At 45.9% G+C, this 27,170-nt stretch overlaps 2 protein-coding genes and 1 long non-coding RNA gene across 4 annotated transcripts in view; 2 read left to right on the forward strand and 1 right to left on the reverse strand.

Annotated features, from left to right (window-relative positions):
• RCAN3 (RCAN family member 3) overlaps positions 1–6,674 on the forward strand; it is a 34,820-nt gene extending 28,146 nt beyond the window's left edge. For both annotated transcript variants that reach the window (XM_032759322.1, XM_032759323.1), the window contains exon 5: positions 734–6,674. In XM_032759322.1, the coding sequence (XP_032615213.1) occupies positions 734–918 (185 nt within the window). In that variant the 3' untranslated portion in view covers positions 919–6,674. The remainder of the gene's footprint in view (positions 1–733) is intronic.
• LOC116813084 (uncharacterized) lies at positions 4,904–19,092 on the reverse strand. Its single transcript, XR_004370895.1, has 3 exons — positions 18,886–19,092; positions 14,791–14,951; positions 4,904–5,505 (listed from the first exon to the last, which is right to left on the reverse strand). It is a non-coding gene; the product is annotated as an uncharacterized LOC116813084 (long non-coding RNA).
• Positions 19,093–19,156: 64 nt separating this feature from the next.
• NCMAP (non-compact myelin associated protein) overlaps positions 19,157–27,170 on the forward strand; it is a 52,476-nt gene continuing 44,462 nt past the window's right edge. The window contains exon 1 of the mRNA XM_032761007.2: positions 19,157–19,240. The gene's annotated coding sequence lies outside the window, so the exon portion shown is untranslated. The remainder of the gene's footprint in view (positions 19,241–27,170) is intronic.

A 27,170-nucleotide genomic window follows, 5' to 3' on the forward strand; every position in this document is an offset into this window, starting at 1 on the left:
AGCACTTTGGGAGGCCAAAACAGGCAGATCACCTGGTGTCGGGAAGTTTGAGACCAGCCTGGCCAACATGAAAACCCCGTCTCTACTAAAAATACGAAAAAAAATTAGCCAGGCATGGTAGCAGGCACCTGTAGTCCCAGCTACTCGGGAGGCTGAGGCAGGAGAATGGCGTGAACCTGGGAGGCAGAGCTTGCAGTGAGCCAAGATTGCGCCACTGCACTCCAGCCTGGGCGACAGAGCAAGACTCCGTCTCAAAAAAAAAAAAAAGACCCCATTTCAACTAAAAATACAAAAATTAGCTGGGCATGGTGGCACACGCCTGTAGTCCCAACTACTTGGGAGGCTGAGGCAGGAGAATCGCTTGAACCCGGGAGGCGGAGGTTCCAGTGGGCTGAGATCGTACCACTGTACTCCAGCCTGGCCGACAGAGCGAGACTCCATCTCAAATCAATAATTAATTAAGCAGATTCACTCATGTTATTCATAAAACAATAATTAGCCTTTGCATTTTAACTCCCAAGACCTTGGTATTGAAACAACATTTTATACAAGCCTTAAAGTATCAAATCTTTAACACCAAAACAAGATAAAATACTCTGACATAGGATTTAAAGATTTAAAAAACAAGAATCACCCATTAAAATAGGAGTAGAACAAAAAGTTGCAAGAGACAAAAGGGTTCTTTTTGCTGGAAGTGATGCTTTTGTCATGGTTATTTTGTTTGCCTCTGCAGGAGAGAAATACGAACTTCACGCGGGAACGGAGTCGACACCCAGCGTGGTGGTTCATGTCTGTGAAAGTGAAACTGAAGAGGAAGAAGAAACAAAAAACCCCAAACAGAAAATTGCCCAGACGAGGCGCCCCGACCCTCCGACCGCAGCATTGAATGAGCCCCAGACCTTCGATTGCGCGCTGTGAGGCCCTTGGTTGTGGTGCGAGGTGCCTGCCCTGGTGGGCTCCGGCCATGGTGATCTGTGCCCGCGGCCGATGCGTTGCTGCGAACAGCATAGGTGAGACTCTGCAGAGTGAGGTATAGGTCTTCTCACCACGCCTGTACTGCAGACACGGTCGTGTAGAGTAACAGCTGATTTGACCTGTCCCAGATTTTAAGTAATATTCCAAAAGGGACTTTACACTAAAAGAGAAGCCCCCAAGTTTTAAATAGTAACAAATTAGGAAAACAGCTTCCCTCCCCTCCAGTCACGTAAGTCCTCCTGATTCTGTATCACGTGAGATACCAAAAACTGGCACTATAGTCACACCCAGTACAGTACCATTTTTATGAATTTAAAAAGTCTTATAATTTTAATTGTTTGTGGATATTTTTCTACTGGTATAAACAGCTTCTAATTAATAAATCGATCAAAGGTTGTTACTCAGTATACATGAAATTTTTTGCAGGAAAAGAAACCTGAAATACAGAATAATTCGTAGAAATCATGGTTCTCAAGTATTTGTTCGATTAGCTTTGGGGAAGAAATGCCAAATCCACTTTGAGGATCAGTCTTACGACACAGATCCACCCACATGTTGCTCTTATCTGGAATTTGGGACAAAGCAATGCACAGGCCCTCATTCCTGACGTGGCGCCCTCCAGACATGGCTGCCTAGGAAGGACGGCCACTTCAGAAGTGGGACGTATCACCAGTAAGCTTGAACGATTAGGATCGCAGGTGGCTACTGCATTCTGCCGTTCGTGACCGTGTTCTAGCCTGTAGACCACCCAACTACCTTCATTCACCAGTTTTTATCCTTCACTGTTTCCAGTATTGTGTTAACCACTAGTTCTTGAGTTTTTTGGCTATGATCTGTACATTTATTTATGTCATTCATAGACTTTCAACTAGAAAAGGTAATGATAAGGTTTTCTGAAGACCGTTTATAAATAATTGTCCATTTAACCATTTTTCAGCTTGCTTTGAAACAAAAGTCACACCTACTATTTTTCTATGAATTAGGGAATGAGGGGGAGATCATTCAGTTTTACTTTTCTTTTTGTTGAAATTTTGTACCCAGATTGCAGTTGGCACTTTTCCTAAAACAGAATTGTTTCTCACTTAGGTGTCAGAATGTACATTTGAACTTCCCTAAGAAGAAGCAGGATCTTTTTAACTCTTTCTTTCTGGTCTGTTTAGACTTTGAAGTCCCTTCTGTAGAAAAGTCTCATAACTGAGAAGGCTTTGCTTTGGGCCGGGTGGGTCTGCTGGCCTCCACTCACTGTGCTGTTTCCTTTGTGTGGCACACTTGGGAAGCTCCGGGGCACGTGAAGGAGCTGCACACGTGAGAACTAATGAACCAAGGCGGCTGCCACCATGAAGCAACAAAACGCAGGCATTCAACCATGACATCTGCATAGTGTTAGTACCATGTCATGTGGTTTCGTTCTCACTACGGTAAAATTTATTTCTGAGCACTTAAACCGTGTTGCATACCCCTAATTTTTTGTTTCTGTATCTTCCTTGCCCTCAAATACTCTGAGGTGATAAACCGTTCCATTTGTAGCCAACTACCACTGCTAGGCCTCAATGTAAATTCAGTTGAAATTTGCAATTCTATCAGCAATTTAATGTATTGAATTCAGATCATCATTTGTCATTTTAACCGACAACCACCTAATAAATTTACTTTGCAGTTCTGAACTCAGCATTGTACCCATTTTTTATTGCAAGATGGACCCCGTATGTCAGGAGACATGTATTATCAACAATTGGGAATTTTTTGAATTTCCTTTTAGGTAATATTGATTCACTGTAATTTTCTAAGTGATCAAAACCCATGAGATTTTGTTATTTGGCTTGGCTTTCATTCTCTGCCTGCCAATTAAAGAATATTCTATTCCTAACACATAAAACATTTTACAGTCGAGCAGTGCAAATTACAGTGCTTTTCTATTTTTTTTGAGAGCCTTGAATAAATTGAAGAAAACTTTAAACCAAAATTAGAGAGGAGTCATTTAAACTTTTCTGAATGGAAAATATTAATATTTTCATTTTTCTAGTATAATAAAATGAATTTTTTTTAAAAAGCTACTAAGTACGCATCAACTTTTTCCATATTGTGAAATGAACCAGGATCTTAACAGGTACTATCACCTCTGTCCTTTTTTGGCTGTTTGATATCTAGTTCATGTAACAAATTTACAAGACATAAGTCTCATGGTTTTTTTTTCTTTTAATAGGCTTTTCTGCAATTTTTTTGAAATTGAGTTATTCCTTGGATTTAACCCTGATAGGCCAGCTATGGTGGCTCATACCGTAATCCCAGCACTTCGGGAGGCCGAGGTGGGTGGATCCACCTGAGGTCAGGAGTTCAAGACCAGCCTGACCAACACGGTGAAATCCCGTCTCTACTTAAGAAATACAAAATTAGCCTGGCATGGTGGCACATGCCTGTAATCCCAGCTTCTTGGGAGGCTGAGGCAGGAGAATTGCCTGAACCCAGGAGACGGAGGTTGCGGTGAGCCGAGATCACGCCCTTGCACTCCAGCCTGGGCAACAAGAACGAAACTCTGTCTCAAAAAAAAAGATTTAACCCTGATAGTATAGTAGTCATGTTTTCTTTAGAAATCATAACCTCTTCATGGGAATCAAACTATGTAGAAAATTGTGAGGCAAGATAATGGTGCTTTGTGTTGGGAAAAAAACATTTGTGAAGGATTAGAAAACTGTCACACTTAACAAGGATAGTCACAGAACCTACACTGCATTGGCTCATAGGTTCTAGATTTTTGTAGCACATGCACCTGATGAAACCAAAGATAAATCCATGTAAAAAGGGTACTAGTTAGCATCTCTGAGGTTTAAGGTACTAAGAGGCAGAAATGGATAGGAACAGTTCCATTGCCTTCCAGAACTAAAACTCAGCTGGAAAGCAAATTAGTCTGTTCACATTCTGCTTCTTCAAAATGTTATACTCAAAAACATACCAGTAATTAAGAGTCAAAACAAAGCTTCAAGGAACTTTTAAGTTCAACATAAAGGTTTAAATAAAATATTTTTTATTTTTTATTTTTATTTATTTATTTATTTATTTTGAGACAGAGTCTCACTCTGTTGCCCAGGCTGGAGTGCAGCCGCATGATCTCGGCTCCCTGCAAGCTCCGCCTCCCAGGTTCACGCCATTCTCCTGCCTCAGCCTCCCAAGTAGCTGGGACTACAGGTGCCCGCTACCACGCCTGGCTAATTTTTTGTATTTTTTGTATTTTTTTTTTTTTTTTTTTTAAGTAGAGACGGGGTTTCACCATGTTAGCCAGGATGGTCTCGATCTCCTGACCTACTGATCTGCCTTCCTCGGGCTCCCAAAGTGCTGGGATTACAGGCGTGAGCCACTGCACTTAGCCTTAAATAAAATATTGTAGTTATTTATGGTGTGTTTGAATTGAAGAGATACCAGGAGATAGAGGTGAAGTGCAGTACTTTCATTCTTTAAGAATATAGTCTTTAGCCAGGTGCAGTGGTGCGTGCCTGTAGTCTCAGCTATTTGAGAGGCTGAGATGAGAGGATCACTTGAGTTCAGGAGTTCAAGACCAGCCTGGGCAAAACAGCAAGTCCCTGGCTCAAAAAAAAAAAAAAAAGTTTCCCATTCATATGAACTCCATCTTTTAAAAATGTCATGATTACGAAGTGAAAAGATTTGGCTTTCTTAGAGGCTCAATCACAGAGGTGAAAGTGACCTTGGAAATCATATACTCGATCCCCATGTTACATAGATTAGAAAACCGAGATTATGGCACTGACTTAGGCACCCCCAGCAAGGCAACCCAGGGACTAGAACTGGCAATCCCAACTCCTGGGCTAGGGCTTTCTCTACCTTTTTTTGCATTGGCCTCTTAAAGAGGCAATGAATGCTAATTCCTGGCATCAGAGAAAAAAAAAAAGGCATGACATGGGAGGATTCTTTTTTCCCTGATGGGAAACAGTGAATAAGAAAAATCTCATCATCGGATGGAAGAGGTGACTTAATAATTTTAGTTAATGAATTTGATGTCCCATGTTCTGTGGTTTTGTTATCATTGAACCATTGGGGTTGGAATCTGCCTAAATAATTTTACCTTGGTAGCCAGCAATTATGTTGGTATTTTATGTGGGCTTTCCCAGATTTTCATATTAAAGAAATGATTAATAGTCGTACTTAAGAGGTAACTCTACTGAAGCAGAATGAGATCGAATATGTTGTGGAAATAAGAGTTTGCAGTGGAATGATACTCTCACTCCATGCTTGTAAAATTGAGTTCTATTAAAGATGGAACTGCTATGACTGACCTAGTCAAGGCTTCATATTTCTATACAGACTATTTCACAGACCATAGATTTATTTTAAAAGGGAAAGTCTCACCCATAATTAAGCAATGGAAGATGTACTCAGTCCTGTGGTGCATCAGGCCCTCTGTCTACCAGGTTTCTCCCCTTTCTGCAGAGCTGTGGACCTTGTACGTACCAAACAGGTGAACTTGGTCCATCTTTCCTTCTTCCTTTTTTTGCACATTTGCATTTGTATCTTCCTGTACTAAAAGAAACAAATTATTTATAATTGGGGTGACAATATAAAGGAACAAAAGATGGCGCAATAGTTGCTTCCTAGCTGGAGCTGTAAGTCCACGTTACAGAAACTCACTATTTAAAAAGTTTTAAAAGATTTATGAACCTGATCCTACAATTCGCTAAATACTTATTTGTCTTTTAAACTCCCCTTGGTATATGGATCATCTTCATCAGAATGCCATTGTTTCATTGTGAATCAGGGGAAAATGTTAATCATTTGGAGACTGTTTTCTTGTTACCAAATGTACAATGCATAAGACAACTGAAAGCAACAACTGCTGGGTTCACTGACAAAGATTATAAAAATCATCACGTTCAAAGTAGAGTTTTTAGCCAAGGTCAAGAACTAACCTGGGGCTGAGTCAGCGTCTCTACCCACTTAAATAACAGTGTAAAGATCTTTCACTAAATTTGTTATGTGGTCTGTCTGGATGTAAACCTATATATTTCCTTTTGAAACAGAATCATATCCTGCAGACTCTTGGCACTCCTGCATAGCTTTGACCGAATGTTCACTCTCATCGTAATGGAAGATTTCTATCTATGCAGATAATACATGTTTTTAAATATTGTTTTCTGTTTAGTCCCCAATCTTTCTAACTCAAATTGGGGACTGAGGAGAGAGAAAGGTGGTTACCCTTGTTATCGTGCCATATTCTTCCTGCTGCTTTTCAACCCCACGTGAGTGTTGATTGACGGTTCTGCTATAATGTGCGTGCCCTTCAAGTTTCAGAAAACTTTCCCAATCATTTCACTTCAATCTTAATTGAACCCAAGAGTCAAAGTTATTATTTTCTCCGAACGTGTTTGTGATCTTCTGTTATATTTTGGGGCATGTTACTTTTATGGTACTATAAGCTGTAGTGCATACTCTTTGTATGGCAAAAAACTGGTCAGTAATTTATGTAAATGTATTCCACATTTTAGTGTGCTTGAAGTGACAATCCATAGTTTGTAGTAGTTTGTTATTTGTCAACTTTAACTACCCTGTGTTTTAAGGACATTTAAACATTCCTTGTCCTATCAAGGTGACAAAAGCAGAATGTAATTTTTTTTTGGAAGCTTTGTGATTACCTGTAACAAGTTCTGTTTTTACAATGAATACAAATAAAGTTAGTAACTATTTTTAAATCAGTCCATTGAATTGAGTTTTTTTGTGTGTAGTATTTTCAATACACATCACTTACATTTAGCTAATAAGACAGAGAAGTGCAATATCATGTTCGTTCTTTCACAAGAGTCCTGTTGAACATTAATGCAGTGCAGTGCTAGAGTTCAAGGTGGTGAGTCACTGTTCTGTCTGTAAATAACCACTGCACTTTCAGCACTTTCCCAAGAAACCTTTTAACCCTGGTTTCCCCTTTTGTTAAAAATGATTTATTCCTGGTAAAGACTTACTTTTTGTCTTGGTTAAAAAAAAAAAAAAATCTCCAAAATATGGAACTATAAATGACAGTAGAGGTTATCTAGTGCAGTGGGATTTTGAATACTTATTTTTAAGCCATAGGACTCTGCTCTTTGTTCAAATGAAATCTTACACAAAGCCAATATAAAACTATTACAAAAAAGAAAGGTAAACAAAGCTGCTCCTTTTCAAGGGGCTGGGGGAGGAATGGGGACCTGAGTTCCAACCCCTGTGGGAGCTCAGCAGAACAGACCCAGACACACCCCTCTATTGCCCCTGCCTCCCCCATCCCCACCCCACGCCCAACACACCTTTACAAGAAAGTGGCCCCAGAGGCATTGCCAAATGCACACATCTGGATGGTCATGGACCTGGGACTAGAACCCATTTCTTGACATTCTTTCTACCACACTCCACTACTTTGTTACACCAAAATCTAATTTTTCTGGATAAATGTATTTGGATTCAAAGGTTCTTGATATTGTTTTCTTTTTGAGACAAGGTCTTGCTCTGTCGCCTAGGCTGGAGTGCAGTGGCATGAACACAGTTCACCTCCCACCTCAGTCTCCGAAGTAGCTAGGACCATAAGTGTGCACCACCACACCCGGCTAATTTTTGTATTTTCTGTGGAGACAGGGTTAACCTATGTTGCCCAGGCTGGTCTCTAACTCCTGATCTCAGGCGGTCCACCTGCCTTGGCATCCCAAAGTGCTGAGATTACAGGCATGAGCCACCGCACCTGGCCTTCTTTGTTTTTAAAAAAGTTGTCACTGGGGACGTTTCCACTTTGATGTTTTCCCAAGCTGTGTTCTGTGGGGCTGCCTCCAGGGGGCGCCATGCTTCCAGGTTCCTGGGGCCTTGCACTCCTGCTTCAACTCCCCTATTATTTGCTGTACCTAAAGGTCCTAGCATGTTTTCACTTGAGCTGAGGATTCCTTGGCTAAAACAGAAAATTGGAAAACCACTGCAAATAACCTAGGTCAAAACACACACACACACAAATTTGTTTTTTGAGATCAAGTTTCAATCTGTTGCCTAGGCTGGGGTGCAGTGGCGCAGTCTCACCTCACTGCAACCTCTGCCTCCCGGGTTCAAGCAATTCTCCTGCCTCAGCCTCTCGAGTAGCTAGGACTGCAGGCGCACGCCATCATGCCTGGCTAATTTTTGTATTTTTGGTAGAAACAAGTTTCACCATGTTGGCCAGGCTGGTCTTGAACTCCTGACCTCAGGTGATCCATCCACTTCGGCCTCCCAAAGTGCTGGCATTACAGGCACGAGCCACCGCACCCGGCCAAAACCAAAATTTTTAATGCAGAATAGGAAAGACAAGAATCAAGATTTAAGTAATTTACCTAATAGACTGGCTTCAAGTTAAATGCATACACTGTATGTATCAGAGTCCTATTATCACTGAGAAGAGTATGTTTAAAGGGCAGGAGTAAGCAACCACTATGTTCCTGCCCTCAATGAACACATTAAAATGTGGTTCTAATCTAGAAGAAGAAAAGATTAAAATTCTTGGACACATAGGAAAGATCTCATCTTGCCAAGCTTCCCCAGGTCTTATGAGATATAGCAAGTATAAATACAAGCGATTTGTAGATTAGATATTTCAGTAAGGTATTTCAAAGTATGTTACTTGGGAAAAGTTTGTGGTCCGAAATGTTTGGAAAAGTTAAATGCTGAAAGTTAAAAGTTAAAGACCTAAATCTAGAATGTAAAATTACTAATAGAACAAATTGTGGGAGAATATCATTGTGACCTAGAAGCAGGGAGAGACTTCATAAAACTTTAAAAGCATAAGCTATAAGGTCAGAATTCTAATTGGTTACATCAAAATCAATGATTCCTGCTCAATGAGGAATGCCATGAAAATGTTCACAATAGGGAGAAGTATTTGCAGTCTTGATGTGACCGGAAAGGGCCCTGATCCAGACCCCTACGGGGCGTTTTTAGATCTCATGCAAGAAAGAATTCGGAATGAGCCCACAGAGTAGAGTGAAAGCAAGTTTATTTTATTTATTTTTATTTTTTTTATTTTTTTGAGACCGAGTTTCACTCTTGTTGCCGAGGCTGGAGTGCAATGGTGTGATCGCTGCTCACTGCAACCTCCGCCTCCCGGGTTCAAGCGATTCTCCTGTCTCAGCCCCCCACGAGTAGCTAGGATTACAGGCATGCGCCACCACGCCCGGCTAATTTTGTATTTTTAGTAGAAACGGGGTTTCTCCATGTTGGTCAGGCTGGTCTTGAACTCCGGACCTCAGGTGATCCACCCGCCTCAGCCTCCCAAAGTGCTGGGATTACAGGCGTGAGCCACCATGCCCAGCTGAGTAAAAGCAAGTTTATTAAGAAAGTAAAGGAATCGGCTGGATATGGTGGGTCACAACTGTAATCCCAGAACTTTGGGAAGCTGAGGCAGGTGGATCATTTGAGGTCAGGAGTTCGAGACCAGCCTGGCTAACATGATGAAACTCCGTCTCTATTAAAAATACAAAAATTAGCCAGGCGTGGTGGTGCGCACCTGTAGTCCCAGCTACTTGGGAGGCTGAGACAGGAGAATCGCTTGAACCCAGGAGGCGGATGTTGCAGTGAGCCGAGATTGTGCCACTGCACTCCAGCCTGGATGACAGAGTGAAACTGTGTCTCAAGAAAAAAAAAAAGAAAAGAAAGTAAAGGAGTGAAAGAATAGATAACTCCATAAACAGAGTAGGGCGTTCCCAAAAGCACAAGGGGGAACGTGCCTGCCTAAGATACAATGCTTGCTTATATATAAGATAAAGCAAAAATCATGGCAGAGATGTGCTCTACTACAAAGGTTTGTGACAAAGGACTGTTAATCTTTGTGTAATTGCTGTCTTCCACAAGCATCTATGTTATTATCTTTAAAGTGAAACATATTCTTACACTAAAAATGCTTTTGTTCTTAAGATATTGGGACATCAGGACATTTCCTGGGTCTATTATTTCCCATTAACATTAACATTATTAACTTGTTCCCTTAACTGTAAATATCCTGTGACTAAGTACTCCTAACCTCCTAGGAATGCAGCCCAGTAGGTCTCAGCCTCATTTTACTGAGCCCCTATTAAAGATGGAGTCACCCTGGTTTGAACACCTCTGACACTAACACAGGGGAAATAACTATAAAATGCAAAGAGATTTTGCAAATTGACGAGGAAAAGCAGCCCAATAGAAAAACAGGCTAAAGGATATGAAAAGTAATTGACACAAAAGGAAAACAATGAGCCTATGAAGAAATACTAAAACCCAGTAATAGGATAAAGTGCAAATTAAAATGACAAGATGCCATTTATACCTATTGGATTCTCAAAAATGTAAAAGCAAGTAATGCCAAGTATAGCCAGAGGGAGCGGATATAGGAAATCTGACGTATAACTGGTGGAAGTATAGACTAGTTTAGTCATTCTAAAGAACAAACTGGCAGTCCTTGGTCATCTAAATAAGAAAAAAATTTCTGTCTCTGCAGTTCTGCCCCTGGAGATAGATGAGACACAGAGAGAGACGTCCCAAGAATATCCCAAAGGGATTCTCACACAGGGCCATAAAGAGGTATGTTGAGGATGTTCATTGCACCATTACTTATGGAGACAAACTAGTGTTTGCAACTGGAACATGAACGCTATGGAGAACCATGCAGCAAGAGTAGCCATATACACAGCCACATGGATATATCCTGAAAACAGCTGAGTGCCAAAAGGAGTAAGATGTATCTAACATTTGCATTATGTGAAGGACCACACAAAGACAGTAATGCACTTTGCAAGAATACATACAAATAAAAAGATACACATTAAACATATGCCTCCAAACATAAGAGGCATCTTGCACAGATCAAGGATAATGTGCAAGATAATTGCACATTGATCAAGGATAATTGCAAGATAACTGATTAAGGATAATTGAGAAGTCTTTTTTACTATGAGACTTTGTATCCCCTTTTGATAGACTTTAAATGGTTAATAGATTCTTTTTTACTTTATTACATTATGTAGATGAAGATTCTTTATTAAATGTACTCCCATATGGATGGAAAAAAATACACTGTATCATTCATTCTTCTCTGAGCTACAAATGAAGAGCGTTGTAGGTGGTTTAACTCTAGATTCACCATTTCTTTTTGGTTCAAAGAAGTAATCAGGTTAATTTGCGGCTGGGTGCTATCTTTCTTCAATATCTTTTGAATAATTGAGATCTTTGATGGGAAATTATACAGTATTCTGTCCTGAGAGATTTGACCAGGCTGCTTCCCCTAAAGGAGGAAATTAAACCAAAAATGATTTCTCAGAAATTGACTGAGTGAGCCCTGTGAGTGAAAGAAAGATCTTTTACGGACCAAATGGACTAGCCTCCTCTGACTTATTTCCTTGATAACTTCAGTTACTTGGCAGGCTATTTATTCTATCCCATTAGATATTTCTAACAACTGTTGGAAAGTCTAGGATGGAGATTTGTCTCCTTTGCAAATGAGAAGCAGCCCTTGGGCATCCTGCCAATCCTAGATACTGTGTACTAATGACTTCTATTGTGAAAGGGCACAGAGCTGCCCTCCTGCTCAGTTCCTGTCTCCAGATGTCTCCAATTACATGAATTGAACACTTTAAGGTGTGTTTTCCTGGAGAGAAGTTAACTAGTTGTTCATGCTAGAGAAAAAGGAGACAGTTAAACTGCAGGTTTAATAAAAATCCATTAAGGGGTGTATTAGTTATCTATTGCTGCACAACACATTATCCCAAAATTTAGCAGCCTAAAACAAGAAAACATTATCTCACAGTTTCTGAGGATCAGGAATCTGGGAGTGGCTAAGCTGGACAGTGGTGGCTCAGGGTATCTCAGAGGTTGCCATCAAGTCATCAGCAAGGCTGTGATAAGGACAGGAGGCAGAGAAATTCTAGGCTGAAAAGGACAGGGACCCTGGCAAAGCTCCACCCTCAAGCCTGGAACCATGGCCCAAAGTGAGAACATCCCTGTTTTCCCATTCAAACGTGGCCCTTTCCAAAACCACCCCTGGCCCACCCAATCCCCATTCTGTACCCATGAAAAACCCAGGCTTCACTGGCAGAGAGCAGAGAAGGGGAGAAGAAGCAGCCGGATGTCAGAAAGAAGCAGCTTGACTTCAGAGGGACAGCTCGACAGTGGGACTTTGGAGAAAAGTCCGACTGGAGATGGCCAGACTTCAGGGGAAGACCACCTCCCGGCTCCATCCCCTTTCCAGCTTCCCTTCCCTCTGAGAGCCACTTCTGTCAGCAATAAAATCCCCCGCATTTACTATCCTTCAATTAGTTCATGTGACCTGATTTTTTTCTGGATGCCAGACAGACAAGAGCTTGGGATACAGAAGGCTGTCACACTGACCCTTTGCCCTCGCTGGTGGAAGGCAACCACCTCACGTGAAAAGGCAGAGAGAGGGCCCACTGAGCTATTTAACACTTAAGCCATCTGTGAACGGCAAAAGCTAAAAGAGTGTTCACTGTAGGCCGGGGGCGGTGGCTCATGCCTGTAATCCCAGCACTTTGGGAGGCTGAGGCAGGCAGATCATGAGGTCAAGAGATCGAGACCATCCTGGCCAACATGGTGAAACCCCATCTCCACTAAAAATACAAAAATTAGCCAGGCGTGGTGGCGTGCGCTTGTAATCTCAGCTACTCAGGAGGCTGAGGTAGGAGAATCGCTTGAACCCAGGAGGCAGAGGTTGCAGCGAGCAGAGATCGCACCACTGCACTCCAGCCTGGCAACAGAGCAAGACTTTGTCTCAAAATAAATAAATTAAATAAATAAATAAATAAATAAATAACTTTTTAAAAGAGTGTTCACTATAACACTCCTCCAGTCTCTTGTGGGGGGAGGGGGTCACAGGTACTCCCCTCTAGATGCTGCCATGGGAGTTTTGCTCCTACCAGTCCCCAAAACCACTCGCCCTGGCTCCTGCACCTGTTCACCTGTGCTTCCCGCCCCACGAGGGGTTGAGAGCTGCGGGGTAAGTAAGTGAGGCACCCCTGTTGCAAGGCTCACAAAGGGGTCAAGGGAAATTTCCGGTTTCAGCTGGATCGTCTGCTTCCCTGCTGACTCACATGGCAGTTGGCAGGAGGCTTCAGCTCCTCGCCACGGGGGCCTCTCCAGAACCTGCTCACAGCACATGGATGCTGGCTTCCCCCGAGCAAGTAAGTGATCAGAGAGAGAGAAAGAGAGAGAGCCCAAGATGAAGTCTTTTTATAACCTAATCTCAGAAATGACAGACCATCACTTCTGCCGTATGGTATTGGTCATAGACCAACCTGGTACAATGTAGTAGGAGAAAAAGGGGGCTAAAGTGGAGAGGGAAATGTATGGCTCTAAATGCTTCTGTTAAGAGCTTAGAAGGGCATAGGGTAAGGACTGCTTCTTCATCTCTCAGCTGTCTTTGTCTCTACCTCTCTTTGCGTGTGCACCAAATTCCTTCTTACTGCAAAAAGGACGTCCCCTCGCAGCAGAGAACATGGTAGCCAACAACTCAGGTGGAAAGAGAGCTTCTTTCTATGATTCCATACTGCAGTGGGATTCTCATTGGTCAGATTGGTTTGCCTGCCCATCCCTGAGGCCAGATGGGCGAGGCCTTTACCCAAGAAAGGGAAATGAAAGCAGGGCAGACAAAAATAAAACAGCTATCACAGTGAACTTCAATCACAGTCAACTGCAATACCCCAACGAATTTTATAAAGACCAAAAGGGGAGAGTATTTTATTCATTGGTGAATTAGTCCGAGTTTAGAGACCTAATAGGTAAGCATTGATTTTTATCTGGTCTTCATTTTGTTCACCACTCAATTCTGATTCCAGGCAAGATACGAGAAGTAAATTTTAAGCATGTTTGATAAATGTACCCAAAGTAAGTTCTGGTATGGAGAGTTTCAGACAGAGAGCTTTTATGATATTCACCACAGAGCTTCCTTATGATCTTGATGTTGAATGTGAAACACCATTATCCCAGTCTTCCATGTCATAATAAGAGACATATCATACATGCCAGTATACATAAAGAACAGTATTTTATCATTACTCTAAATTTTTAATAGGGTTACCCACTTATATTTTGGTTTTGTGCCATTTCCCTATTTAAGCACCTAAAGATCCAAGAAAGGAAATAATTTCATAACATGTTTTTATTTAGATTTTCTGACTTTATAAATAAAAGATGCCGGGCGCAGTGGCTCACATCTGTAATCCCCGCACTGGGATTACAGGTCTGAGCCACGACGCCCAGCCTGGCTTCATTTTTCTTGTTTTTCTCCCATCAGAATGCGTGCTTCATCAGAGCAGGAATTGTCATCTCTTTTATTCATCGTTGGCACATAGCAGGCTGCTGGTAAATATTCACTGAACGAATGAATTATAGAAGAGGAAACTCATGTCCAGAGAGGTTAGGAGATCTGCCTGAAGTCACACAGCAAGTAAACGGAGTAGCCATTAGATTGCGTCTTCCCTCAGTGTGTGTTTTCTCTGCTCTCACTCTGGGATTCCTAGGGTGACTGTGATAGTAGGATAGACCAACGAGGTACCAGGGGAGGAGAACTCAGCAGCCCAGATAGCTGCGAATGGGCTGACTGCCCCCAGGAGAGCACAGGTTCCTTGCCAAGGTGAGGAGGAGTGGCTTCCGCTGATGGCAGAAGGACTTAAATTAATTTACAGCTTCCTATTTTCATTCTGAGAATAGAAGTTTTTCCCTTGCGATTACCAACAAATGGTTTGTGCTAACGTACATTCCTAAAAATGTAGCATAAAAAATGAGGAAGCTGTCAGATAATGACCTGGGCTGGCTGTTTAAAGGCACACTCATGATTATCAGACTTACCGTGGAACCGGATGAGGCCTCAGAGACAAGGCCGTCCAACCCGTCATTTCACAGATGAGAAAACAGAGGCCTGGGGAGATCAGGTGGCTCACAGAGAGATTAGACCCCTGACTCCACACCCGTCACTCTCTTGTCTTCTCATCCTCCATCGCCAGATGCTCCTAGAGGTAAGATGGGAATTAGACCACATGCAGGACAGCAGCGCGTGGGAAAGGGCACTGGTCCTCCTCTGCACTTCACGTCCACCCAGCGCATGTCCATCTGGGAACAGCCACGTGACACACTGCACTACGAGCCCTATAGGTCATTTAGAACCTTGGCCTGTGTCTTGTGGCCTTTGCTGCTCCCTCTACTCTCTGCCTACTTAGTTGAGAGACGGAATTGTTTCAAAATCAATTGGCCTAGGTATGTTTGCCTCCTCTCTCTCTTGCTCTCTCGCTTTCTCCCTCTCTCTGTCTCTCTCTCTCTCTCTCCCTCTCTCTCTCTGTTTCTCTCTCTCTCTCCCTCTCTCTCTCTGTCTCTCTCTCTCTCTCTCCCTCTCTCTCTGTCTCTCTCTCTCTCTCTCTCTCTCTGTACTAGATTAAACAATGTGGACTTGGGTTTCTCTGGACTCATGATTCTCTGTGCTTCGTCTCCTCCCCTGAAATTGCATTCTAATCCCACATGACATTTGGCTGGTTTCCCCAGCAACCATCTCAAAAGCCATAAACAGCAGATTAAGGCTTTGAGGAGAGACATGAAAGACTGGACATGCCTGGCCAGGAGATGAAAACACAGCCGCTCAAAGGCTAGTTTGTAGTTACATCTTCTGCTAATAAGAAAAGGAAGGATAACTGGTTGTCTCTGAGTATTTTCCACGTGGAAGCAGTCATTTTTTGTTATTTTAAAATCCCCCAGCACCTGAGACTCCATATGGTAACATCCGAAACTGGAGTGGTTTGTTGGGTAATTTTTTTTTTTTTGACATGGAGTCTCGCTCTGTCACCCAGGCTGGAGTACAGCAGTGCGATCTCAGCTCACTGCAACCTCCGCCTCCTGGGTTCAAGTGATTCTCCTGCCTCAGCCTCCCGAGTAGCTGGGATCACAGGTGCGTGCCACCATGCCCAGCTATTTTGTGTGTGTGTGTGTATTTTTAGTAGAGACAGGGTTTTGCCATGTTGGTCAGGCTGGTCTCGAACTCCTGACCTCAGGTGATCCTCCCACCTTGGCCTCCCAAAGTGCTGGGATGTTGGGTAATTGTATAAGCAATTTTCATTGACTAATAAAACTGATTTATATATAAACATCCTCTATATTTTAAAAATGAAAAATCACCAAATCACACTTTTTTTTAATATTCCATTAAATTCCTTTCAAAATCTTTTTTTTTTTCCTTTCTCCTTTTTTTTTTTTTTTTTTCTTTTTTTGGAGAAAGGGTCTAGCTCTGTCACTCAGGCTGGAGTGCAGTGATGCAATCTCAGCTCACTGAAGTCTCTACCTCCCAGGCCCAAGTGACCTTCCTACCTCAGCCTCCCAAGCAGCTGGGACTATAGCCATGCACCACCATGGCCGGCTAATTTTTAAAATTTGTTTTGTAGAGATGGGACCTTGCCATGTTGTCCAGGTTAGTCTTGAACTCCTGGACTCAAGTGATCCTCCTGCCTCAGCCACCCAAAGTTCTGGGATTACAGGTGTGTGCCACCGCCCCCAGTCTGTTGCTTTCCTTAATTGCAAGGGGAAACCCTCCATGGCTTTCCCCAGTCCTTGTAATAAAATCCTTACTCTCACCTGTAAGACCTCGCATCTGATCTCTGCCAGCCTCTGACCTCATTCTGTCCACTCCCTGAAACCACCTCTGGCTTTGGTTGCTATACTGGCCTTAGGATCTTTGCAGAAACCAACCTTCTGCTTCCCCCACCCTATCCCACCCTGCTCCCTTCTAGAGTGCTCCCCGGCCCCAGCTCCAGCCCCTCCTCACCTGCCTGCTTGTCCTTTGGGTCTCAGTTCCCTTGTCCTCCCCTGGCAGATGGGTTTCTGTGGGAGCCCCTGCCCTCCCACCCATAATTATCAATGACACCATATTATTATTTCCTTTAGAACTTTTCAGATGGTCTCACTATTTTGTTACCATCTTTTGTGCTTGGGTCATCTGTCCCTCCAACCCCAGCCCCACTGGAAGGTGAGGTCTACAGGGCAGGGAGGGGCCACCACTGATCATTTTCTGAGAAAAGGACCCCACCCCGCAAAGTGCCTGGCCTGTAGTGAACACTCTGTGGCACTCACTGAGTGAACATGCTGAGCGATGAAGAGCCTTTTCATGCTTCTGCCTCCTGGGCTTGGCTGGTGTGTCTGACCATGGTTATGGGAGGGCTGATGCAAGGAAGAGCTCCCTTCCCAACTCCCGACTGTCGGTGGGCACAAACTCATTCTGACAGGGCAGGTGTCCTGTGGCTTAGCCAGCCTGGATTAAGGGACAAAGCAGAAGGTGGGCTTGAGCCATAGATAACAGAAGGCTGAAGACTACCAAACCCTACAGAGAAGGACCTATCTAAGACATCAAAGTCCCCCTTCCCAGCTCCTGCCACTTGGCATAATCATTCTCCCACTTACCTGGCACTTCACAAGTGTGATCTCATTTCTAATCCTCACCACTATACTGAAGTAGCTTCTCTTCATTTTACAGAAAGAAACAGTCTCAGAAACTACTCCCATCTTGTGAGTAATAAGCAGTGGAGCCAGGATTTGAACCTGAGACCATGCACTGAGGGCTCTTGCCCCCACAAGCAAACCTGGAAAAGCTTCCAGAAGCATCCTGAAGTGGCCCCCCCAGTGCCATTTACTGTAGAACTCAGGCCTCAGGGCCAGAGCAGGCTCCCACTGGACTCCTCTCCCCACATCGTGGCCTCTCCCTGTTACCAGGTCTGCCTCCCCCACCACAGGGAAGCTCTTGAAGCCATGGATTAGCACCATGCTCCTTAAAGACCATACTCAGGTGTCTCAAGTCTTTGATGAGAAAGTAGAATTACAGGATTATACTCTCAATCAATATTTGTTAATACCACCTTGCAGCTGGGCATGGTGGCTCATGCCTGTAATTCCAGCACTTTGGGAGGCCAAGGTGGGAGGATCGCTAGAGCCCAGGAGTTACAGGCTGCAGTGAGCCTAAGTCCTGCCACTGCACTCCAGCTGGGGCGGGAGAGCAAGACCCAGTCTCCACAAAATAAAATGGGTTGGGAGCGGTGGCTCATCCAGCACTTTGAGAGGCCAAGCCTGGTGGATCACTTGAAGTCAAGAGTTCAAGACCATCCTGGCCAACATGGTGAAACCCTGTCTCTACCAAAATAAATAAATATATATATATATATATACACACACACACACACACACACACATACACACACACACACAAAAATGAGCCAGGTGTGGTGGCATGTGCCTGTAATCCCAGCTACTTGGGAGGCTAAGGCAAGAGAATCGCTTGAACCAGGAGGCAGAGGTTGCAGTAAGCCGAGATTGTGCCACCACACTCCAGCCTGGGCTACAGAGTGAGATCCTATCTCAAAGATAAATAAATAAATACTACCTTGGAGTTTCCTATAAAAATACATGTTTTTTTCCTATAAAAATCTTAGTTCTTAGCTGAGGAGAGTTTGAAAGCATCTCACAGGCACTGAGCGGCAAGGCAGTCGGCCCAGATGCAATCACTTTCTGGAAATCAATTGAAAACAGAACCGGGAAACCAGCCTCCACTCCTGATTCTGTTACTAACCTGCTGTAAGACTTTGTGCTCACCTCTGCTTCCTGGGCCTCAGCTTCCCTGTTTCTGAAAGAAGAGACCCCCTCTCCGAGGTCTCTTCCCGCTTTCTACAAATATTGATTGAGTGCCTGCTGCCTCGCCCTGGACTCCTGGGATACAGCTGGAAGCCCGACAGCCTGGGGAGGAAGGAGCCTTTGATCCTACAGCGGCCGAGTTCTTGACGCTTGCCGGCTGCCAAGCCTGTTTCCTCCCGGTCTAACGTTCTGTGGTTGTCTGAATCCCCACCTGCCCCCCAAAACCTTCAATCAGATTAGCACCGTGCTCCTTTAAAGACCCTACTCAAAGTGCCTGGAGCTCACCTGGGTGTGTTTGTGAGGCCCCTTCCCTCTCTTTCCCCTCGGAGGAGTCCGACCTGGAAGCCTCCTGCTGGACTTCTCTACTGGACTGATGCCCGGGAATGCCAGAGCCAGTCCCAAAAAGGACCCAGGCGCGGGGACACCACGGGGAGGCGCCGCCACTCCAGTGTGCGGACCCCTGGCACCCCCGGCGCGGCCCCCGGCCTCCCCGGGATTACCTGCACGGGGCGGGGCCGGGGGCGGGACGCCCCGGGCGGGGGCGGGATCCCAGGGTGGCAGCGCCGGGCGGCGGCGGCGGGGACCCTGGCTGGGAGCGCGGCGGTGCCGGCGGGAGGCCTAGCGGGGCTCGACAGAGCAGGTAGGAGGCGCCTGGTCGCCGCGGTGCCCGGGGCTGCGGGGAGCGAGGAGCGGCCCGGCCCAGGTGCGGTGGCTTCCTGTCCACCTGCCGGCCGCGCTGGGCGAAGGAGGGCCCGGAGGCGGGGACGAGGGGTCCCCAGTCTCGCCCCCACATCTGTTGGAGGAAGTGCCTGGGGTGGTGAGTGCCTGCTGCCTGCCAGGGATATCGCGCGGGAGGGCGTTGGTCCGGGGTGGTGGGAGGGAGGCTGATCATCTCCAGTGGGTTTTGGAGACAAGGTCCTTTCCTTGTCCCCTCCCCACCCAAGCCTCTGGCGGAGGGGCCGAGGCTCGCTGGAAGAAAAGGGAGTCGACCTTGACCGGGCCTGGAGATAGAAGGAACTTTTACCCACTTGAGGCCTTGTCCGCCTCATCTGTTAAATGGGCGCCTTGATGGGTCGGCCCTATGCAGAGGCCCCTGCGGAAGATCTGCGATTCAGCGAGATGAAAACCCAGGGCAGAGAAGGAGCCCAGGGCCCTAGTTCCCATCCCCCGCACGTTTGGAGGGGCTCGGGGGTCGCTCATCCAACAGCGCTCCTGAGGAAGGATGCAGAGACGGCTCCAGTTCTCTGGGTATCCTTGTGGGAGGAGATGGCTGTGTCAAATATGAAGGCTGGATTAGAGAGACCAAGGCAGCCCTTGAGTCTGGGAGAAGATTCCGGAAGGCTTCTTGGAGGAGGTGGCATCTGAGTGGGGCAGGGAAAGGAAAGGTGGTGGTTAGGGCAACGCTTTGGAGTCCCTGCTTTACCCCTCGGCCAAGGCCGTCCAACAGTCTGGGGCAAGTCCACACTTTTCTCTATGGTTCAGTTTGATGTGCTCCTTAAACGAAACAATTTCTCTGACAGATTAAATCAGGTAATTCATAAAGTGTTTAATACCGGGTCGGTATATAGTAGGCACTCAATAAACATGAGCTATTAACGTCTGCTAGCAGCTGCTTGGGGGCAGGGATGATGCCTACTTGGTTCACCCTTGTATGCCCAGCACCAGCACGGTGCCCAGCATGCAGCAGGTCTCAATACATATTTGTCCAATGAATGAATGAATGCGTATGAAGTACAATGCTTGGCACAAATAGTGAATTTACAGATGGCTGGTTCTAAGAGGTGGGTATGGATACCAGAGACAGTGGTCTAGGTGGATGGAACAGTTATAAGCAGAAGCCCAGAGCAACAGATTATAGGCACCCCCTCTTATGGTGCATGTGTGTATGTGTGCATGTGTGTGTGTGCTTGTGTGTGTGTGTGTGTGCTGTGTGTGTGCACGTGTGTGCGTGTGTGTATGTGTGCATGTGTGTGCACGTGTGTGTATGTGTGCATGTGTGTGTGCGTGTGTGTGTATGTGTGCATGTGTGTGTGTGCGTGCTTTGTGTGTGCACGTGTGTGCGTGTGTGTGTCGGTGGTGGTAGTAGAAAGTGACAGGCACAGCCAGAGCACCGTGATAGAGGAGGGCACACGACACCCTGGAATCCTGAGTCCCATCAGCCCATGGGACTGGACGATGGGGCAGGAACTCTAGGTAGGCCGGTACCTTTACTCATGTCCTCTAAGTGGGGAGAGGGGACAGAAGGGCAGCCAGACACCAAAGGACCATGAATGCCTGGTAGGAGGGGAGGAGGAAAAGGGAAGGGGGTTCCCATGACCCCTTCATGGCATGGGGCATTCTTCACCTCGTCCCTGCCGGGCTCTGTGCTGGCTGAGGCCGAGGTGAGCTGTGGGGAGGCAGCATGGTGCCAAGCCAGCCAGCCACGGCGTGTGCGGTGAGCTGGGCATATAGTGAGCTGGGCTTGACGAACTGGCTGGGCTCTGTGGGAATCTGGTGTAGTGGTTTTCTATCAACAGCTTATCCCCTGGGCCAGTTCCTGGGCTCCATAGCACCATGTGGACTGTCGCCATTCCTGCCTGAGGTCAGGAAGCAGCTGTGTCCTTGAGGTAGAGCCACTCTAAGCAAAGCTAGTTTTAGTTTTGTGACATCCTGGCAGGCAGCTGCAGTGGGTTTCCATCTCCCTGGGTTGACCACGAATATGTGAGAAGCCAAGTTCTAAAGTGGAGGTGGAGACTGGAGGAGTACATCAACAGTTGGGAGGCGCTGGATCCCCTAAGGGGGTCAAGTTCAAAGCCTCTCCTTGTAGCACTTTCCATAATTGCCAACAACCCTTGTTTAATATCTGTGTTTTACCCTAAGCTCTAGAAAAGCAGGGAGCAAGTGTGCCTTGCTTCTCACTTTGTCCCCACCTAGCATGGCGTCTGGCTCACAGGAGGGGCTCAAGGAATCTATGTGGAATGTATCCACCCAGACTGAGGACGGGGCTTTTGGCTTTGAAAGAGGAGATTCTGATAAAACTGACCATGAGCTTCTTGTTTCATTGTGTGGTGCCCCCCACTGTCCCCATCCCCTCTCTCACATTTGGTACCTCCACCCTCTCTCCCACCATCATCAATGCCTTTTCTCAGAAAAGGATCTAGTGCTAGATATTGACACATGGGGGGAGGCCTCACGCTATGTCGCTGTTCCCGCGTCTCCCAGAGGAGAAAGTGACGCGCAAGCTGACCCCCCTCATCCTGTTGCTCCTGGGACACAGGGTCATAGTGTGTTAGAGGTGACGGGATCTCTACAGGGAGTGGAGCGCACTGTCACTCTCAGGGTTTGCAAACCGGGATCTGGACATGATGTTCAGGGTCACGTAGAGTTGGGGAAGACCATTTCTCCGAACTCCAACAGCTTTCCACACTCAGCAAGCGGTGGCGTTCTCCAGGAATTGTAAATGCAGCAACACTTCCCTTTATTTTTCAGTCTTCCAATAACTTGGGATGAAAGGTTAAAAAGAAAAGAAAAGAAAGGTAAAGTGGATTTTAAGCTGCCCAATAAACTCTTCTAATTTCTTTAGAAAAAAAAAAAAAACCCCTCATGTATGATGAAAAGACCCAAAATTACATCTATTCACCTGACTTTTAAAAAGATATATATTTGATATTGGAGAGAAATATCCAAAACAGAACTTCTGTAATTTGAGCTAAAGCTGTTGCTGGCCAGAAGTGCCTGTGGTAAGATGTCCACTTGGCATATGCTGCTGTCCAAGGGCCTCTGAAGTCAGCCTGGAAGCAGCGATCGGTTTGTTTCTCCCGGACAACTTCCAAGCCTTGTTCTAGCTCCCCTATCGGTTTCCCCATCTCCATCCATCCAGTCTCCTGAGGCAGTCGTTGGCATGTCGGCCACTGGAGTCCCACTCTTTGCTTTGGGACCTAACAGGATGGATTTCTTGCTGTTTACACTGAAATGAATTCCTAATCAGAAGTATAGATCCTAGGTGGGCAGGAGGAGGCAGGAAGAAGGAGAAGGACTGAGCCAAGAAAAGAGCTAGCAGTGAGTCTCAGTGGATCCTGGGCAGGGCTGGGGTGGAGGTGAAGCTGAGGGGGTGGAGCCAGAGCTGGAGCTGGCTAGTGGGGCTGGACCTTCTCATGTGGTTTGAAATTCCCCGAGGTAGTGGCTGCAGTTTAAGGAAGGAACAGAGGGTGTGCCAACCCCTAAGACAGAGAGGCCTGTTCTCTAGCTGGGCTCAGGCCTTCTCTGAGGGGCCTCCTGCCTGGGCTGGACACACCTGAACTATGGGGGCCCTTGTAGGGCTGGTACCTGCTTGGGGCCTCTGGGCTTGGAGGGCTTTCCTCCAAGTAACAGCCCCGAGGAGGCAGAGATGAGCAGCGCGTTAAGCCCTGTACTGTGCCTCAAGCCACATCACCTCTCTGAGCCTCAGTTTCCTAATTTAACCAGAGACGCTAGTACCCTCTGCAATCATCTATTAAGAATTTGTGGCCGGGCACGGTGGCTCCCGCCTGTAATCCCAGCACTTTGGGAGGCCGAGGCGGGCGGATCACGAAGTCAGGAGATCGAGACCATCCTGGCTAACATGGTGAAACCCCGTCTCTACTAAAAATACAAAAAATTAGCCGGGCGTGGTGGCGGGCACCTGTAGTCCCAGCTACTCTGGAGGCTGAGGCAGGAGAATGGCGTGAACCCGGGAGGTGGAGCTTGGAGTGAGCCGAGATTGCGCCACCGCACTCCAGCCTGGGCGACAGAGCCAGACTCCGTCTCAAAAAAAAAAAAAAAAAAAAAATTGTTTCCCTTTGCCTCTGAAGAAACTTGTGTCTGGGGAGCTACCTTTTGGAGGAAACAACCTCAGGATTTAAAAATTCGTCCCACAATTCACTCGTCATTGGTTCATTCATTTGTTCATTCACTCAGCCCACCTCTTCAGGGCTTGCTAACACCTGCACTGGGAATTGAGAAAGAGCTCTTTGCCTGTCTGGTTTCTTGCACACCCTGGAACACAGTGGCCTCGCTTTGAAGTTTTCATCTGTTTCTGAGGTATTTCCTTGGTCTGTCGTGTAATAAAAAACAAATGTGGGCCCGGGGTGTTGGCTCATGCCAAGGCAGGAGGATCACTTGAGCCCAGGAGTTTGAGACCAATCCGGCCAACATAGGGAGACCCTGTCTCTACAGATAACAAAAACTTTAGCAGGTGTGGTGGTGTGCACCTGTGGTCCCGGCTACTCGGGAGGCTGAGGTGGGAGAATCACATGAGCCCAGGAGGTTGAGGCTGTCGTGAGCCATGATGGCACCACTGCACTCCAGCCTGGGTGACAGAGCAAGAAGACCCTATCTCACAGAAAAACAAACAAACAAAAAAAAACGGTTGTGCGACTTTTCCCCTCACTACTGTGCCCAATCCCATGACCCTCATGGGGGTTTCCTAAGGTTTCAACTTGCAGTTCATAGAGGAAAACAAATGGTTAACTTGCTTGCCAAGAGCTTCTTAGGTGCCCACACAGTGCAGAATGCTATACAAGCCCTGGCCCTTTAACACCCCCAGAGATGAGTATTATTGTTCCATGGTGCCCTTGGGGATGCATTCTGACTTCCCTGAGCCTGGGGCACTTTTGCCTTAATGGACCCCATGCCCCATAAGAAATATTTAAAATCATCTAGGCGCAGTGGCTCACGCCTATAATCCCAGCACTTTGGGAGTCCGAGGAGGGCGGATCACCTGCGGTCAGGAGTTCGAGACTAGCCTGGCCAACATGGTGAAACACCGCCTCTACTAAAAATACAAAAAAAAAAAAATAGCTGGGCGAGCACCTGTAATCTCAGCTACTTGGAAGGCTGAGGCAGGAGAATCGCTTGAATGGGGAAGGCGGAGGTTGCAGTGAGCCGAGATCGTACCACTGCTCTCCAGCCTGGGTGACAAGAGTGAAAGTCTGTTTCAAAAAAAGAAAAAGAAATATTTACAATGATATTTATATGACTGCATGGGTATATCAAAACATCTTCTTCAACCTGAAAGTCACTTTTTCCTCTGGATTTTAAAAGAAATAAAAACATTTTTTGTGGCCCCTAAAAATACTCTGGGCATCATGCCACCTGCACCTAATGGAGACATGGGTCCTCCAGCTAACAAGCAAAGGGATGAAACTCCAGCCAGGCCCATCGCTGTGGAAGCTCTAACCTCACAGTACTGCCTTGAGCAAGAAAGAAGGAAGGGAGGGGCCGGGCATGGTGGCTCATGCCTGTAATCCCAGCACTTTGGGAGGAGGCTGATGCGGGCAGATCACCTGAGGTCAGGAGTTCGAGGCCAGCCTGGCCAATATAGTGAAACCCCGTCTCTACTTAAAATAAAAAATTAGCCAGGTGTGGTGGTACGCACCTGTAGTCCCAGCTACTCGGGATGCTGAGGGAGGAGAATCGCTTGAATCTGGGAGGCAGAGGTTGCAGTGAGCTGAGATCACGCCATTGCGCTCCACGCTGGGGGACAAGAGCGAGACTTCATCAAAAAAAAAAAAAAAAAGGGAGGGAGGGACAAAGAACTAGAAAAGGAGACCAGTTATCCAAAATCTGAACACCTTTAATAATATTAATCGTTTTTGCTGGAAAATGAAACTTGGTTTGTTTCTTTGCCTTGCTGCTTTTGACCTCAGCTTTTTAAGAGCCACGCTTACTCAATCCTCTTTCTTTGAAATTCTGAATTTTCTGCCTCCTAAGGGTAACTGGTTTGCCCAGAGGATGAAAAGCAATTCATTTATCTTTTTTCTAAGCAGCTCCAAGTTCCTACCTAATTCCCAGTAACAGCGTCATTCGTCACAATAATAACAACAGTAATTAACATTTTTGAGAGCCTTCAATGTGCCAGGCATTCTACGAATCACCTTGCAGCCTTGTCTCCTGATAAGCCTCAGGAACCCTATAAATGAGTGCTATTTTCATCTCCGTCTTGCAGATGAAGAAACTGAGGCTTGGAAAGACTAAGTGAGTTGCCCAGCTGGCAGTGCCAACATGGATCCACATCTGTTAGTTTGTTGTCAGACTGTAACTTCCCTGAGGGTGAGGACTGTGCCCGGTTCCCCACTGTCTCCCTATCACCCAACACAATGCCCGCCACATACCAGCTTTCGATGTGGAATGAACAAATGCTCGACAGACCCTAGAGCCTGAACTCTTACCCTTTCCACTATTCTGCCCTTCAGGGAAGCTCACCTGCTTCAGGTCCCCTGCTCTTTGTCTTGAAACAATCACTGCCTGTCACTTTGGTGCAGATACTGGCAGCTACAGCCCTGCTGGAGTGAGGAATTATAAAAACAGGCAAGGGATCAGGCATTGATTTCTCCACTAATGCCCCTACAGTCCCACCCCCACCCCCACCCCCAGCTGGGGGAGTCTCCCAAGCAGAGTCTACCTCCTGCTGAGCCTGCTTCTCTCTGGGAACTTAAAGGTGAAGCTGGCAAAGTGCCAGGCAGAAAAGCCAAGGAAGCTTCCTGCCCTGGGGCTCATGCCTTCCCCCTCCTTATGCCCTTTCTCCAGGGCACATTACCAGGCAGAGAGCTGGCATCCCCGGGGGCACATGAACTCACCTGCCGAAATAATTAGACACTTGAGAAGTGCAGCTACTACAAAAGAAAGATAAATCAAACCACATATGCCATTCAGAGCAGAATTACTGAAGCAGATGGACCAAGATTTTAAAGTAAAGCATGATTATACTTAAGGAGATAAAGGAAGAAATTCATGAAATAATACAAGAACAAGAAGTCACAGGCACTTCCCTTTCTCAGCTATCACTGAAGCAACAGTGGTCAAAATGAAATTCAGTGACTTGGCCGGGCATGGTGGCTCACGCCTGTAATCCCAGCAATTTGGGAGGCCGAGGCAGGCGGATCACCTGAGGTTGGGAGTTCAAGACCAACCTGACCAACATGGAGAAACCCTGTCTCTACTAAAAATACAAAATTAGCTGGGTGTGGTGGTGCATACCTATAATCCCAGCTACTTCGGGAGGCTGAGGCAGGAGAATCGCTTGAACCCGGGAGGCAGAGGTTGCGGTGAGCCGAGATCACGCCATTGCACTCCAGCCTGGGCGACAATAAACTTCTCAAAAACAACAACAAAAAAAAAAAAAAAAAAAAAGAGAAAAAGAAATTCAGTGGCTTCTGAAAGTCAAGAAATCTTTGTGATTCTCACAAGAACCATAAACGGTATTTTAATGCAGCTTCCCGTATCTACAGGAAGATTTAATATAATGTTTGGTCCATGCCCATCTGAAAGGATGAAGAAGCTCAGTTTGCCCAAGGACACTATAGAGGTCAGCAAATGAGCAAAGTGGTCCAAGTTTATGGGAAGAAATATGTTATCTGCACTGGACATATGCAGGGGGAGAAGGCTGGCCATTTGCCCCAGCAGGGCGCTTAACCCTGAACAAAGACTGAGATCCTTGAGCCGAAAGCTAAGTGTCACCAAATAGGAACAGAAAAGGCCAAATACAAGGAAAATGCAATTGGGAAGATGTAGGAATAAAGTAATCTTACATACAGCTTTCATTAAAAAACTGCTGCAATGAACAGGAAAAAAAG

The sequence above is a fragment of the Hylobates moloch genome, unplaced genomic scaffold, assembly GCF_009828535.3.
Source record: "Hylobates moloch isolate HMO894 unplaced genomic scaffold, HMol_V3 SCAFFOLD_9, whole genome shotgun sequence".
In the NCBI taxonomy this organism is placed as follows: domain Eukaryota; kingdom Metazoa; phylum Chordata; class Mammalia; order Primates; family Hylobatidae; genus Hylobates; species Hylobates moloch.